Source organism: Rhipicephalus sanguineus, chromosome 5, assembly GCF_013339695.2.
Source record: "Rhipicephalus sanguineus isolate Rsan-2018 chromosome 5, BIME_Rsan_1.4, whole genome shotgun sequence".
Lineage (NCBI taxonomy): Eukaryota > Metazoa > Arthropoda > Arachnida > Ixodida > Ixodidae > Rhipicephalus > Rhipicephalus sanguineus.
In genome coordinates, this window is record NC_051180.1 from 130,063,881 (window position 1) to 130,076,623 (window position 12,743).

General features: G+C 47.0%; 1 protein-coding gene across 1 annotated transcript; it reads right to left on the reverse strand.

Annotated features, from left to right (window-relative positions):
- Positions 1 to 5,622: 5,622 nt before the first annotated feature.
- On the reverse strand, positions 5,623 to 12,234 carry LOC119394254 (uncharacterized). The gene is made up of 3 exons (XM_037661540.2): positions 12,201 to 12,234; positions 8,083 to 8,123; positions 5,623 to 6,290 (listed from the first exon to the last, which is right to left on the reverse strand). The coding sequence occupies exons 2-3, from the start codon at positions 8,117 to 8,119 to the stop codon at positions 5,638 to 5,640; spliced, it is 690 nt and encodes a 229-aa protein (XP_037517468.1). The 5' UTR covers positions 8,120 to 8,123; positions 12,201 to 12,234; the 3' UTR covers positions 5,623 to 5,637.
- Between the last annotated feature and the right edge of the window lie 509 nt (positions 12,235 to 12,743).

A 12,743-nucleotide genomic window follows, 5' to 3' on the forward strand; every position in this document is an offset into this window, starting at 1 on the left:
AATGAGCGAAACTAATTCAGATTTAACTGTCTTCAATCTAAGAAACTAAGTGTATTCAATGTCACACTACATGTCCCCGATCTGTCAACTTGAAGCATGCCTGTCATTCCGCATTCAATGAAAAGAGAGAGAGTAATCTACTTCATAAATAGCTGCGGCCCTGGGCGGCTAATTCTAAAGCATGCCCTCTATTGCATCAAAGCTTCTGTGGTGTAAGTTCTTATCCGCAAGAGTACGTGTCCACGCAAACGGTTTATGTAACCGCACTAAGCCACAATTCCCGTTGGAAGTAGCGCGGTACCTCTACATATCCTAATACATTTCACTCATCACGGTACCTCTGAGCATGCTGGAAGCTAAACTAACTTCGAAGGTATTGGAGGGAAACAGCGCGAAAGACAAAAGACCAGGCAGAGAAAGACACATACGGCAGCGCCCAAGCCCAAGACGCCCAAGCAACCACTTTAGCTTCGAAGGTTAGTATGTATGCGAATGTCAAGTAACCGTAGCGCAAGCGCACACATTTTTTCTCGATTAGCTTTCTGAGACGCAAGCGGTTATAGAGATGTTGCGCTGTAATGAATTAATATGCCACCGAGCTACTCTGGGCATGGATCAGCTTTCCGTTTTGGACCGGCCTCTTTCGTGGATGTGCTGCCACCGTGCAACATATCGATTATGATTCGCCCGTTGTCTAAAACAAATTAGATTACACGACGCGGCGCGTTCGAAATCTTCGTGAGCGGTGGAGCAGACACCTTTCTAAATGAAGAGCTCCAACCCCACCCTCAACCCCAGAAAAAATATATATAGCAGACCCGTTGTGGCCTAAAGCGAAAGAGCCAGCGAAAATAGACAGTTGCCATGGGAAAGGAGAATAGGGGAGGAGGAGATGCACGAAGGGGTGAGGGGGTGGTTGGCTAAAGCCAATACATATACGTGCTCATTGGCCATACCCTTCTCTCATAGCTCTGTCTATGCTCTTCCAGGCCTCGGGTCAGATGACATCGGGGCCCTTTGTTTCAGCGATGCGCGGCCCGCCACGGGCCTTACTCAGCTGCCGACGCCGGCCGTGGCCATGAATGCCAAGTGGTGTGCCCTTCGACGCGAATCAGCAATGAAGACGGCGGCGGGCGTCGCGCCATTTTTAGCGTATTATATAAGCGGCCGAGCGGCCGGTAGCGGCTCCCCCTCCTTCGGACACCCTGCTGCTCGCTTGACCGGGGTCTCCCCGCGCTAGATAGATACATATAACGCGGTGGGGGTCGGTCTGGTCAGCCAGCAGTCGCTGAACAGACGATGCTGCTGCATGCTTTGGACTGACCCTTCCCCACCCTTTCTCTGCCCCTAGTGACATCCCCCCCCCCCCAACTCTGCTTGGGCAGCGGTACGAGCCCCCAGTCGCGCAACGGTTCGCTGGTTCCGCGCGGTGTTCTTCTCCAATATATTCATGTATTTTGGCTTCAAAGCATTCTTTTTAACGCTCGTCTCCTTGTTCCTTGCACGTTTTTGCTTTGCCTCGATCCGTGTTTTACTTGGTGATTCTCTTCGTGTCTGAGGCCTGGCTCTACTTTTTTTTCCTTTTCGCCACAGCCACTTCTTTTTTTCTTTGTTTTGCTAGAGTTTACGCGGCTTTCGACACGTCGCTTTCGCTTTCTTGTGAAAAGTTATAGCCGCGAGAAGCGGTTTCAAAGAATGCGCACAGCCGCGTGGCGCCGGCCATGTCGTATTGATTTCCCATGTGCGCCCGAAATTTAGGTGGCCGCCTGCATTTGAATACAAATTCTTGGACGCCGCTGAGCCGTGCGTCGCTGAGCGCAAGGGCCCATATCGAGAAAGGTATTGCTGGCCCAACTCCGCGCCCGCCGTTGTTTCCTATCCTGCACCGTGTTGTTTCCTCTCTTTTTTGTCTGCGTTCAACTTAACTTTTCTGTCCTCATTTTTTTTTTTCGGCTCCTGTTTATTCAGATTTAATGCGGTGGAAGCGAATCCGACCCGCTGTCGGCTGCAGCGGGTGCGAGCTGGAACGAGAAAAGACGCCGCTAGCTTTGATGCGACTTTTCCAGCCTCGAGATTTTTCTGATCTTTCGGTGGCCGTCTCCAGGCACTGTAGAATGGAAGACGGCATTTCTACATAGCGTTGTCTGAAATTTTCAAATGTTTCGGCGGGGAGCTTGACAGGTCTCTTTCGCACCGAGAGACGGGTGCTTCGGTATGACTCTTCTTGCATGGCTCAACAGCCAATCGGGGTGCTTTTGTGCAGTCCCTTGTACCGGCTATACCCGCGCATGTAGCTATCAGAAGTGTCTGGCGTTGCTGAAGATCGTTGTCGTTGGGTATTTTCTCCTGTCGTGGGGCTACACCACACTAAAATACGCTTTCATAAGCGCGAGAGACCTCCAGCTCTTCATGCTCACCCAGAGCACGAGCTCAAGCTCAGCATGCTGTATATAAAGAACAGTGTAGCGATATACGACAAGACGCCGTTAAACTTGAGTGACATGAAGCATGTAGTTGAGCACACAATTTGTTATATTGCGTTACTCCGCTTGGTAAGACCAAAAGAGTAAGGAGAATTGGACGTCCATATGTCAGCCTTTTAAATTAAAGCTTGAAGTAATGTGTGTGTGAGTGTGCGTGTGTGCGGAAAGAAGATACTACACTGCCATGAGATCATAAGCTTCAATACCTACCGCAGTGACTCAGCAGTGCTCAATAGCATTACGCTGCAGAGCGCACTGTCAATAAGTTAACTTCCAACCGCGACATTTTGGTGGAGGCGGGAAGCAAAAGGTTCGTTTAATTAATTTAATTGTTGGGGTTTAACGTCCCAAAACCACGTTATGATTATGAGGGACGCCGTAGTGGAGGGCTCCGGCAACTTCGACCACGTGGGTTTCTTTAACGTGCACCTAAATCTAAGTACGCGGGCCTCAACCTTTTTTCCCCTCTATCAGAAAATACGGCCGCCGCGGCCGGGATTCAATCCCGCGACCTTCGAGTCAGCAGTCGAGCACCACAACCATTAGACCACCGTGGCGGTTAAGAAAAAGGTTCGTGAATCATGGCTTGAGGACACTGTAAAGAATCCGACGTGGTCAGAAATAATCCTGAGCCCTCCACTACAACTCTCCTCGTTCATAACCAATTGTACAGCTCCGTTCGAGGCTTTTAAATTCCCACGATTTCGTGAAGCTTCTACACAGTCGTCCTCATAATCAACCTGGAAGAATATGTTTGTGCAGGATGGTCGACGTTCACTTTGGAACAACGCTGCGAGAAAAAAATGAAACACACAGAAAGAAATGCTCATCAGGAACACAATATTGGAAAGCGTTTGTATCGTCCTGCGGGTGCTTCTTCTCCCTATCAGAATAACAATTCAAGATATATATCTCAAGAAAAGCTTGACTTTGCTTTTCTGCTGCGTTCGTTAACGCTATTGCTTTGGTTGGTCTCAAATTGAATAAGCGGCGCTGTCTGATCGAAATGCATATTTGTAAAAGCTCTTTAGATAAGACTGCCCCGCGCCGACTTCAGCCAGACGTGAAGCGCTAATTATCAGCGTATTTCCCTTATCTAAGGCGCCCTAGGATCCTTTCGTAATTTATGTGTAGCCCAACTATCAATATAATCACCTCGGTTTTTGTACCAAGCTCTCAAAGAGCAACTCTGCTTTCCCAGACATAAATCTCGATTGAATGGCGTCAGGCCACGCGTACTTCCTAATTTATGACCACTCTTCCCATCTTTTTTTTTGTTGTTGTTTATCGATCACAAGCTATTATATTTCTTTCATTAACTGACTATGCAGATCGTAGCTTGATTTGAGCTTTATGTGTCGGCTTTCACATTTCGGTGCCATCGGAGAGTATACTTCAAAATGCGTTGACCAGACATCTCCATTCCTATTCAATTATACCGGTAAACCGATGCTCATTACCTATAGAGCTAGCTGCCTACCGAACGCACTTCAATCATCCGTGTTCCTTTGGAGACTTCTATTTGATGCCGTGGCCTGTCGTATACGGTTGCTTTGCCGTAATAACTTGGACCGCTAAGTTATGAAAGCAACTGCACTTGCGTCTGCATATGTGGTGCGCATGTCCAGTAATGACCTCAGATATCGCATTTCAATGCAGTAACGTGCATTCCTAAAGATTCTTTAGAAAGTTGAAGAATGGTATACCTTTCAAAACCGGCTTTACATTACCACATCTCATGCATTCAGAATGCGTGTCTCTGAACCACATGCTTAGGTTTTCCGTTGAAGGGACCACGATATTCTATCCTAAGTCAACTACTGACTTAATGAACAAAACTAAAAGTATTCTATACCTTAACATCCTGTTGATTTAGCTCTGTGCTACCGAACCCATAGCGTTTTCTGATTCGCTAAGTTGACCCGCCAAGGTGGTCTAGTGATTATGGAGCTCGACTGCTGACCCGAAGGTCGCGGGATGGAATCCCAGCCGCGGCGGCCGCATTTTCGATGGAGGCGAAAAGACACGAGGCCCGTGTATTTAAATTTAGGTGCACGTTAAAGAACCCCAGGAGGTCGAAATTTCCGAAGCCCTCCACTACGGCGTCCATCGTAATGATATCGTGGTTTTGGGACGTTAAACACCAGCAATTATTGTGATCCGGCCGCTAACTTTGATGCTTTTATATTCTGCTTTACGTGCGGCAAAGAGCATGTAGCCTGAAGTTGCGCTTTTGTACTCTAAAGCGAGCTTTTCTTTTAGTACTTCAAATACTAATTACACTGTAAGGAACACATTTAGTAATTATGTAACTACCAAAGCATTCTCCATGGCGAGAGAGTACCGTAGTGGTTGTTGCTGCTGAGCTGCTCCCTTTCTGTCGTTGTAATTTTGCTTCTTTTGTATAATTGTGATTTCGTTTTTTATTCTTCAAGTGCCTGCTTTACGCTGTGTTATTCATGCAAAATCACTTGCCTTGATAACTTAGATACCATTGCTTTTTATAAGGTAAATCAAGTGAAAATGTAAAGCTGTTCTTGCTGTATTTTTCATTCGCTTAATATTTGCGGGGTGTAGAAGTATTGCAACGTGTTTGTCGACGCAGTGTGCCTTCCCTGTAAAGTTCTCCTCGAGAGTTTCACAAGGCGTAGTAAACAAATAACTAAATAAATAATCGGACGGAACCGTCTGGGCAATAGAGGGCTAACATAAAAAAGTCGCCTATAAAGCGCCGTCTGTCGAAGCACTTATGTGTCATTATAATATTTAAGGTTATGAGCGCGTCTTGTGGGTGTACAATAACAGCCACATTTCTACCTGCTTGTCAAAAACATTTCCCTTGGAGTGAAGAACAATGTCCTAGACTGCGTGTGCTCTCTTTTATTAATTCAATCACAACAAGAAATTCGCAGTAATCGGTTTAAACAGCAACATTTTTTGTAACAGCAAAGACATTTATCCTCCCTTTGGTTGGGCACAGCGACGCGGTTGATACTGGCGTCACTGTCATTGTTCCGAAATTTCGAAGAAGAAACTGTTCATTTAAAGTAACCAGTTCCTCACCTGGCATTGTCGCCTTTGTTATTACGAAGATAGGGGGCCCCTACGCGAAAGGCAGAGGTTTCATTGAGGCGTTTGTTAACGCGCCCCCGTTTCACTCGGGGAATGGGACTTCCTTAGCCGCGTTAAACATTGCCTTGGCGAAGGCTCTTTTTGTCACAAACTCGAACACGTTAATCATCTGCAGGTGAATCTCTCGTTCCATTATGACGTACCAATGGGGGCGCGCCTGTCGTGATAGCGAGACACTGTCCCACGTGGCGTCGTAGCGAGGCGAGAACTCGACTTTGGCCGGCAGCGACCTCTGGAACGTGACGGTAAGCGGACCCCTGACGCCCTCGAAGGTGCCGTTTATCTTCACGTTGTGCAGTGTCGTGTTCTGGTAGGTCACGTTAGCCACGACGTCGTAACGAAGTTCGGTGGCGAGTGTGCATTCCAAGGTTGTCGGATGTTCTTCGTCGGCGCGGGTCAGCTGGCAGTCGCCGTCGCGCCGAATACCTCGGAGGCCCGTTACTTCGAAGAAGACGAACCTCATGTTGGTGCCGTTCAGGTGGTGGCCGTTGACCGGTTGGAAGTTGCGCGCCTTGAGCGGATCGAGTGTCGCCATGCGTTTCGGCAGCTCGAACTCGAGTACCGAGTCGATGTAGGCGTTGGCATCTTCGACGTTGGCGCCTTCGTCTTTGACAGCAACGCCAACGTTGTCGTTGATGCCGACGTCGTCATTGATGTCAAGTCCGTGCACGGATCCTGCGTGTTAGCGGATAAAGATACATGTATGTCTTGGGGGCAAACTGAGGCTGCTGAAGGGAAGAGCACCTTCGCATTCAATTAATAAGTTGCAGGTTTCGGTCACTCTTGGGTGAACGATGAAACAACGTAAACAGCATATTAATGACGTCATGTGCACAAGTGGGAGGATACAACATGAATCACTGAAGTCTTGCGCACAAGTAGGACACAACATGAGGATACACAAACGCAAACGCAATCGGATTGATTGATTGATTGATTGATTGATTGATTGATTGATTGATTGATTGATTGATTGATTGATTGATTGATTGATTGATTGATTGATTGATTGATTGATTGATTGATTGATTGATTTCTGCTGGCTACTCTTAGTAATTTGCCCCGAGCGTGTGTCAAGGGGTCCTTTTTTATTTCTTCAGATTTTGGCAACAATCAGCTCATTTTCAGATGATCGCTATAACTCAGGGTCCACTAGGGAAATATCTACCCGTTAGGCAGAATTAGCGGTTGCGATTGTCTGCCAGATGGTCGTAGACACGGAGTGTTAGGAGTTTTGTCCTGGATTGCTCATCATTATTACTAGCCTTTTACATAAAGAACGTATTTTAGAGAGATCTTATATTACCCGTGTCTTGAGCTATATAACTTTCTACACCCTCAAATTTCCTAATTCCAACTCATGCACCTAGTTTTCTGCCATCCTCGAATGTGCATCCTTTTCATTGGCCCCCATTTCGTAGTTATATTGTGCCGGCATTTACTGTTATTTCATTACACGAGCTGCCCATCTCTATTTATTCTTTAATATCGGCTATAATATCAATTATACCAGTTTGCTATCTCCTCCGTGACACCTTTTTTTTTAGGGGCGAAGCTCCTTAAGGCGGCACCCGTTCGTCCCTCGTAGTCGTAGTCGTAGTCCGTAACCAGTCTTACGCTTTGACCTCCAAGGTGGTGCCGGTGGGAGATTTTTCCTGTGCGTTGTTGAACAATAAAAAATTCGCAGCGGTAGCTAAAAGCCGACTTCTTCTGTCTCTCATTCCCACTAGCAGCCATTCTTTACCTCCAAGGTAGTGCCTGGTGAGATTTCTCCTGTGCGTGATTAATCAATAACAATTTTGTTCAAAACGCTGTTGATTGATGAAATAAACCAACGAAAGACGCCAGATGTTTTGTAAAAGCAAAACGGAAGAGCGCCAGATGTTTCTAAAGCAAGAGGAAAAGACGCCAGCTGCTTAACGAAAGACGCCAGATGTTTTCTAAAGCAATGGTTTTCTAAACAATGAAAATTCACAGCGTACATGTAAAATTAAAGTGAGCTGCAAGTCGTCATAACTCATCGAACCTTTAGTATAAACGCGCCCTATCTCACGTCGGTGATGATGTACTGGGCAGAATTCACGGAAGATTCACGGTTTACCGATGAACCTCCGCAGCTTCGCCCACTCATCATCATTCACTCCGTGGAAATGCTGCGATTTTTTTTTTCTTTCCTTTTACGCTGCGCGCATCATTTTCCATCCATCCCTCCTTGCGCCATCCTTACTTCCTTCCAGCGTTTTGTTATATTCGTCTTTTGTAAATATGCGAATATTCATTTAACTGACATGTCTTTTAGTGTTTCTCGAATATGCCGGTCTTTTATTTACGGTACTATTTTCTTTGCTGTATAACAACAAGATGCCCAGCCTTGCACACCAGTCCTTTCTTGAGTATTAACTGTTAACTTACATTCGAAATCGCTTTTTTTTTACAATTTTGTGGTGGCGTCCACCGCTCTACTCACCTCCTACAAGCGCTATGACGAAGATCACGGCCAACATTTTCCTGGAACAAGCGAAAAAAGAATTGTTTAATGTATGATTGTATTGTTGTTTTCTTGTTTTTTTTGTGACCTTGAGCATAGCCAACCCGGATTTATTATAGACATCCCCGTAACAACATGAGAAAGTTGGGCACCAACAAATATAAAATTTGAGACCGTTCTTCAGCTGCAAGAGATCACAACAAACCGTAAAAGCCTGAAACAAAACTAAGCTTTGATTATAGTTGGTTTGACCTTAATGAAAGCGCAGCGCATAATGAATGCCCCACACAGCTAGAATAGCTCAAAAGACTCCGAGAGACTGCCAGGCCATCTACTTACCTAAATACCCATAGACATCTATGAATATCCATTAGGCAGTAACGACGTCCTAATTATATGCTTCCGGCGAGTGGTACGATGAATAGCGGGCATATGCAGATGGATCAGAAAAAGGTTACCACGAGTTACCGGTAACTGTAGCAGCAAAAATATCGTCACAAGGCGATCTCGTTCCCGAGAACGCATGCTTATAACAAGTGTCAGTCACGATCCATCTTATAAAGCGAAATGCATGTTGAAGCGGCAGCATTTCGAATGCTAGTGCAGATTTTGCAGCTCTGATCGGTCAGTCGCGCTAATCTTACTTCTTCTTTTTTTTTTCTTTTTCGCGCCGCACCCGTAGGTCTAACGCTACAGCCTATCCGGTAGCGTTTCCTTCTGCTTCTCGTTTAAAAATAAAATGTAGTACATGGCACACGTCTTCATTTCAATGCGCGCTTGATGTCGAAACGGGAGATGCACAAAAATCATGGCAACAGTATCACTCGTGACAGGTCTCTGTTCGAGCGTACCTTAATTCTGGTATCCGAAATATTATCGCATCTACCTGCCGCAGCGGTTTGGCGACTATGACGTTCCACTGATGACAACGAGGTTGCGGGTTCGATTCTATATGCACGACCTCCGGTTGAGTCCGATTGCAAATATGTTAGTACAGCATGCTTTCGAGGCGCTTGAAAGAACCCAGGGTGGGCGTAACTTTTACGGGGTTCTTTCTCCATAGCAACGCCACTGATAACCTGCTGTGCATCTTCGCAACGAAGTAAATTATATATAATTGTTGATGTTTTACGTCACGAAGCCACGATATGATCGAGAGACGCTGTAGTGGAGGGCTCCGGAAATTTAAGACCATCTGGGGTTCTTTAATGTGCAACTAAATGTAAGCACACGGCCCTCTAGCATTTCGCCTCCATCAAAATGCGGCCCCCACCGCCGGGATTTGATCCCGCGACCTTCGGGTCGGCAGTAAATTATAATACTAGCCAAAATAGTAGGTAAGAGAACTCGAAGTCACTCGATAAAGCGATCGGCGAGCTTCAAGAACGCGTATTAAGTTGGTCTCACTGACGTTCATATACTCAAGGGGCCACCGGAAGTCAACAGCGAGTATAGGTTAATTAAATACAACTACTATAATGAAAACAACAAAGGACAAAATACCACAATTCATCCAGTGGTGGAATCTGATAAAACCCTGCAGCTGAATTTCTGTCAGTGTCTACACATAATTCTAGCAACATGAACGTTTTCTGAGCATTTTTTTCATACCCGCAGCCGTTCACGCAGTGGCGTAGGCAGAAATTTTTTGGGAGGGTGGGGTGGGGGGGGGGGGGAAGCACGCCCTTGATCCGACGTGGGCTTCGGCCCGGTAAGTGTGGTCGAGTGTCATTTTGTGCTTTGTATACCATGGCAGCAAAAAATTCCGGGGGGGAGGGGGGGGGGGCAAGTGCCCGGTGTGCCCCCCCCCCCCCCTGGATACGCCCCTGCGTTCACGTATGCAAAAATGTGTTATAGGGAAGTCATTCACATCTCTGTGGTACCTGCTATGTTAAAAGGTATACGTTAGGCGTTTCTTGTTTCGCACTTTTATGTCTCCGTTTTCGCCCCTGCTTTTGTGATCGTCAGAAGCTTATCGCGAGCTGCACGCTCGAGTACGTAACGAGTAGTGTTCGAGCTCCGCTGCCAGGCATAGTCACGTTCAGCAAGTTCGTCTCTTCATGTTTCCTCCATGTTGTATGAGCGGACATAGAACTTCAACGCCAGCGATAGCTGTACATAAACGGAGATCTTTAGTGCTAGAGAGGGTTGCAATTTTTGGCATGTGCTGTATTTATCATCGTGCCTGCACTTGAATTCAGTTGTATTAGCTTAACATCGCATCGTCATATGTATTGTGGATGTTAATATTTGATGTTAGTTTACGTTCTCTTTTGTTTTGTTATGTAATGTGTCTTACTCCCCTCTGTAACGCTTTGTGCGACTTAGGCTAAAATAAATAAATAAATAGAAATGCAGAGCTCATCCTCTGCTTCATGGGTTCTCAGACAGGGTTCCACGGAACCTAGGGGTTCCATGAAGGACATCTTACGGTTCCGCGAGCGGGCAGAACGAATGCAACCCGCTCCCGTTTTACGCCCATTAACAACTAATTTATTTAGACAAGAAAATTTCCATTGCGTTTTGCATTTAACGAAGCCATCGCACGCCCTATCCGCACATCGGGTATCTGCGGGTAGCGAGAAACACACGTGGTAGCAGCACTAAAGACTCGTCGTCTGCATGGTGAGCGTGACAAAACTTGTACGATTTGCGAACCCATGGAGACAGAATGCGCGGAGCGCTAGTAATTCATGCTTGTAGTGTTCAAACAACTTCAAACGACATTAACGGGCACCTCGGCGCATTATTCGTGGCTCATGGTGCGTCGGCGTTCACGTAGCAGTTTCCATGCACGGTGATTTGCCACTGCTCTATGTCGATTGGTCGGTTGGCGGCCTTTTCTCTGTGCGACTGGCATGCCTCCTTTCTTGCTGGCAAAAAATAAAACACGCCTCTGTACGTCAGGCGCTTCGTTTGCGTGAACACTTTGCTTACAGTGCGCGGTGCCTGAAGCAGGCAGTGTATGGTTGGCGGGCGCTTTACGCGACTCGCGGAGTGGCGCGGGGGGAGGGGGGTGGTCGCAAGTCTATGTATTATCGGGAATTCTCCATCGACGGCGACTGTCATTGATATTAAAGAAAAGAGAATAGGCTAACGCGGACACTTAATACTTCGCTTGCGCGCATCGAGAGGCGTTATCACCAGCACCCCATCCCACTCATCCGATTGTCTTCATGCTCAAGAAAAAGTTAGGGGTTCCGGGGCACTCTGGAAAACCCGCTGGGGTTCCCCAAGGCTAGAAAGTTTGAGAACCCCTGCTCTACTGTAAGGATGGAAGCCAGCGAAGCCGTGGTAGAAGCAGCGGCTGCTGCTGCAAGTTCTGCGGCTGCGGCTCCACGTCGTTTTCACGCCCATTCGCGCTTATGCACGCGTTGGCGCTCCTTCAGTCACCGCTCTTCTTCCTCCGAGCGAACGACACGCGTCCGTCCCATAGTGCGTCCAGAGGTCAACTCCTGATAACAACGCTAGCGCGATCTCTATGTCACGAGAGAGAGGGGCACCACAACTGGTGGGAAGGGCTGCCGCTGAGTATCGCGACACTCGTGAAAGAGGCATCGGCGGTGGCGAGAGGATGAAGTGCACCTGTGCTAAGGCACTTTTTATATAAACCGATACATATCTATCATATACTTATATATAAACCGAAAAGTGTCGTTCAACGCGTCGTTTTGTTCGCGGACGCGATCCGCCAGAACCTATATTCCAATATAACTTGAGAAGTATGCCGCATTTCCTCTTCAAAGGCGCATGAACAGAAGCCTGAACCAATGGGCGCGCACTCAAGACCGACATCATGAGCCGGACGGCCGGGGACCCCGCCTTCGGAAAGTATTGCCGAGTGTATGAGCGGGACTATTTTTTTAGTCGCGGAGGCGATGGGCTGGCACGCTTCGGTCATTTGGGCAGGGCCTCTCCGAACTTAAGTTGTATTCGACTACAGCCATATACAGCATATAGCATGTACAGAAATAAATAATTTTTCTGGGGTTCGTTGAAGATAGCACAGCTTGCTGTGGTATAGGTATACGATTGCAGTGTTGCAACGGTGCACTAAGAACAGTGATGCCTACGTAAAAGAAAAGAACATGACTTACCTGCGCGGCGTTCGTCTCGTCACTGCAAGGGAAGTGCTATGAAAATAGACGTGGCCAGTTCAGTGATATATCGCTCGTCAGCCCCGTGTTATCAGATTAAGCGTACGTAGGACTGTCACTGAACAATGGGGCATTTAATGAAACGTTGATATTGCGCTTTCTTAGGAGCGGGCGAATTGCAATCTGTCGCAGCCGCGAACGTTGCGTGTTTATCGCATGAAACTGATAAGGGAAGGGACTGTTCAATCGCTTCGATTGTTCCACCTTCCGTGCGTTTGACAAAGGCTCGGTTCGATCACCGAAGCACGAATGTAAATTTCCCGAATGCAGCCAGCTTAAGCTTCTGTTTATCTCGTATCAATACGCGAGAAAAACTGTGGGTTCTTCCAACATCGCTGCTGTACACACGCTCTCCGAAACTAGGTATGCCTCTAAAATTCGCATGATCGCCCCTCTTTTAATGAGTTCTGTTCCAGCCACGTTTCTGCACACAGCATGTTATCCATGGAGTTCAGGAATTCACGGCGCTTTGTTCACGTAATC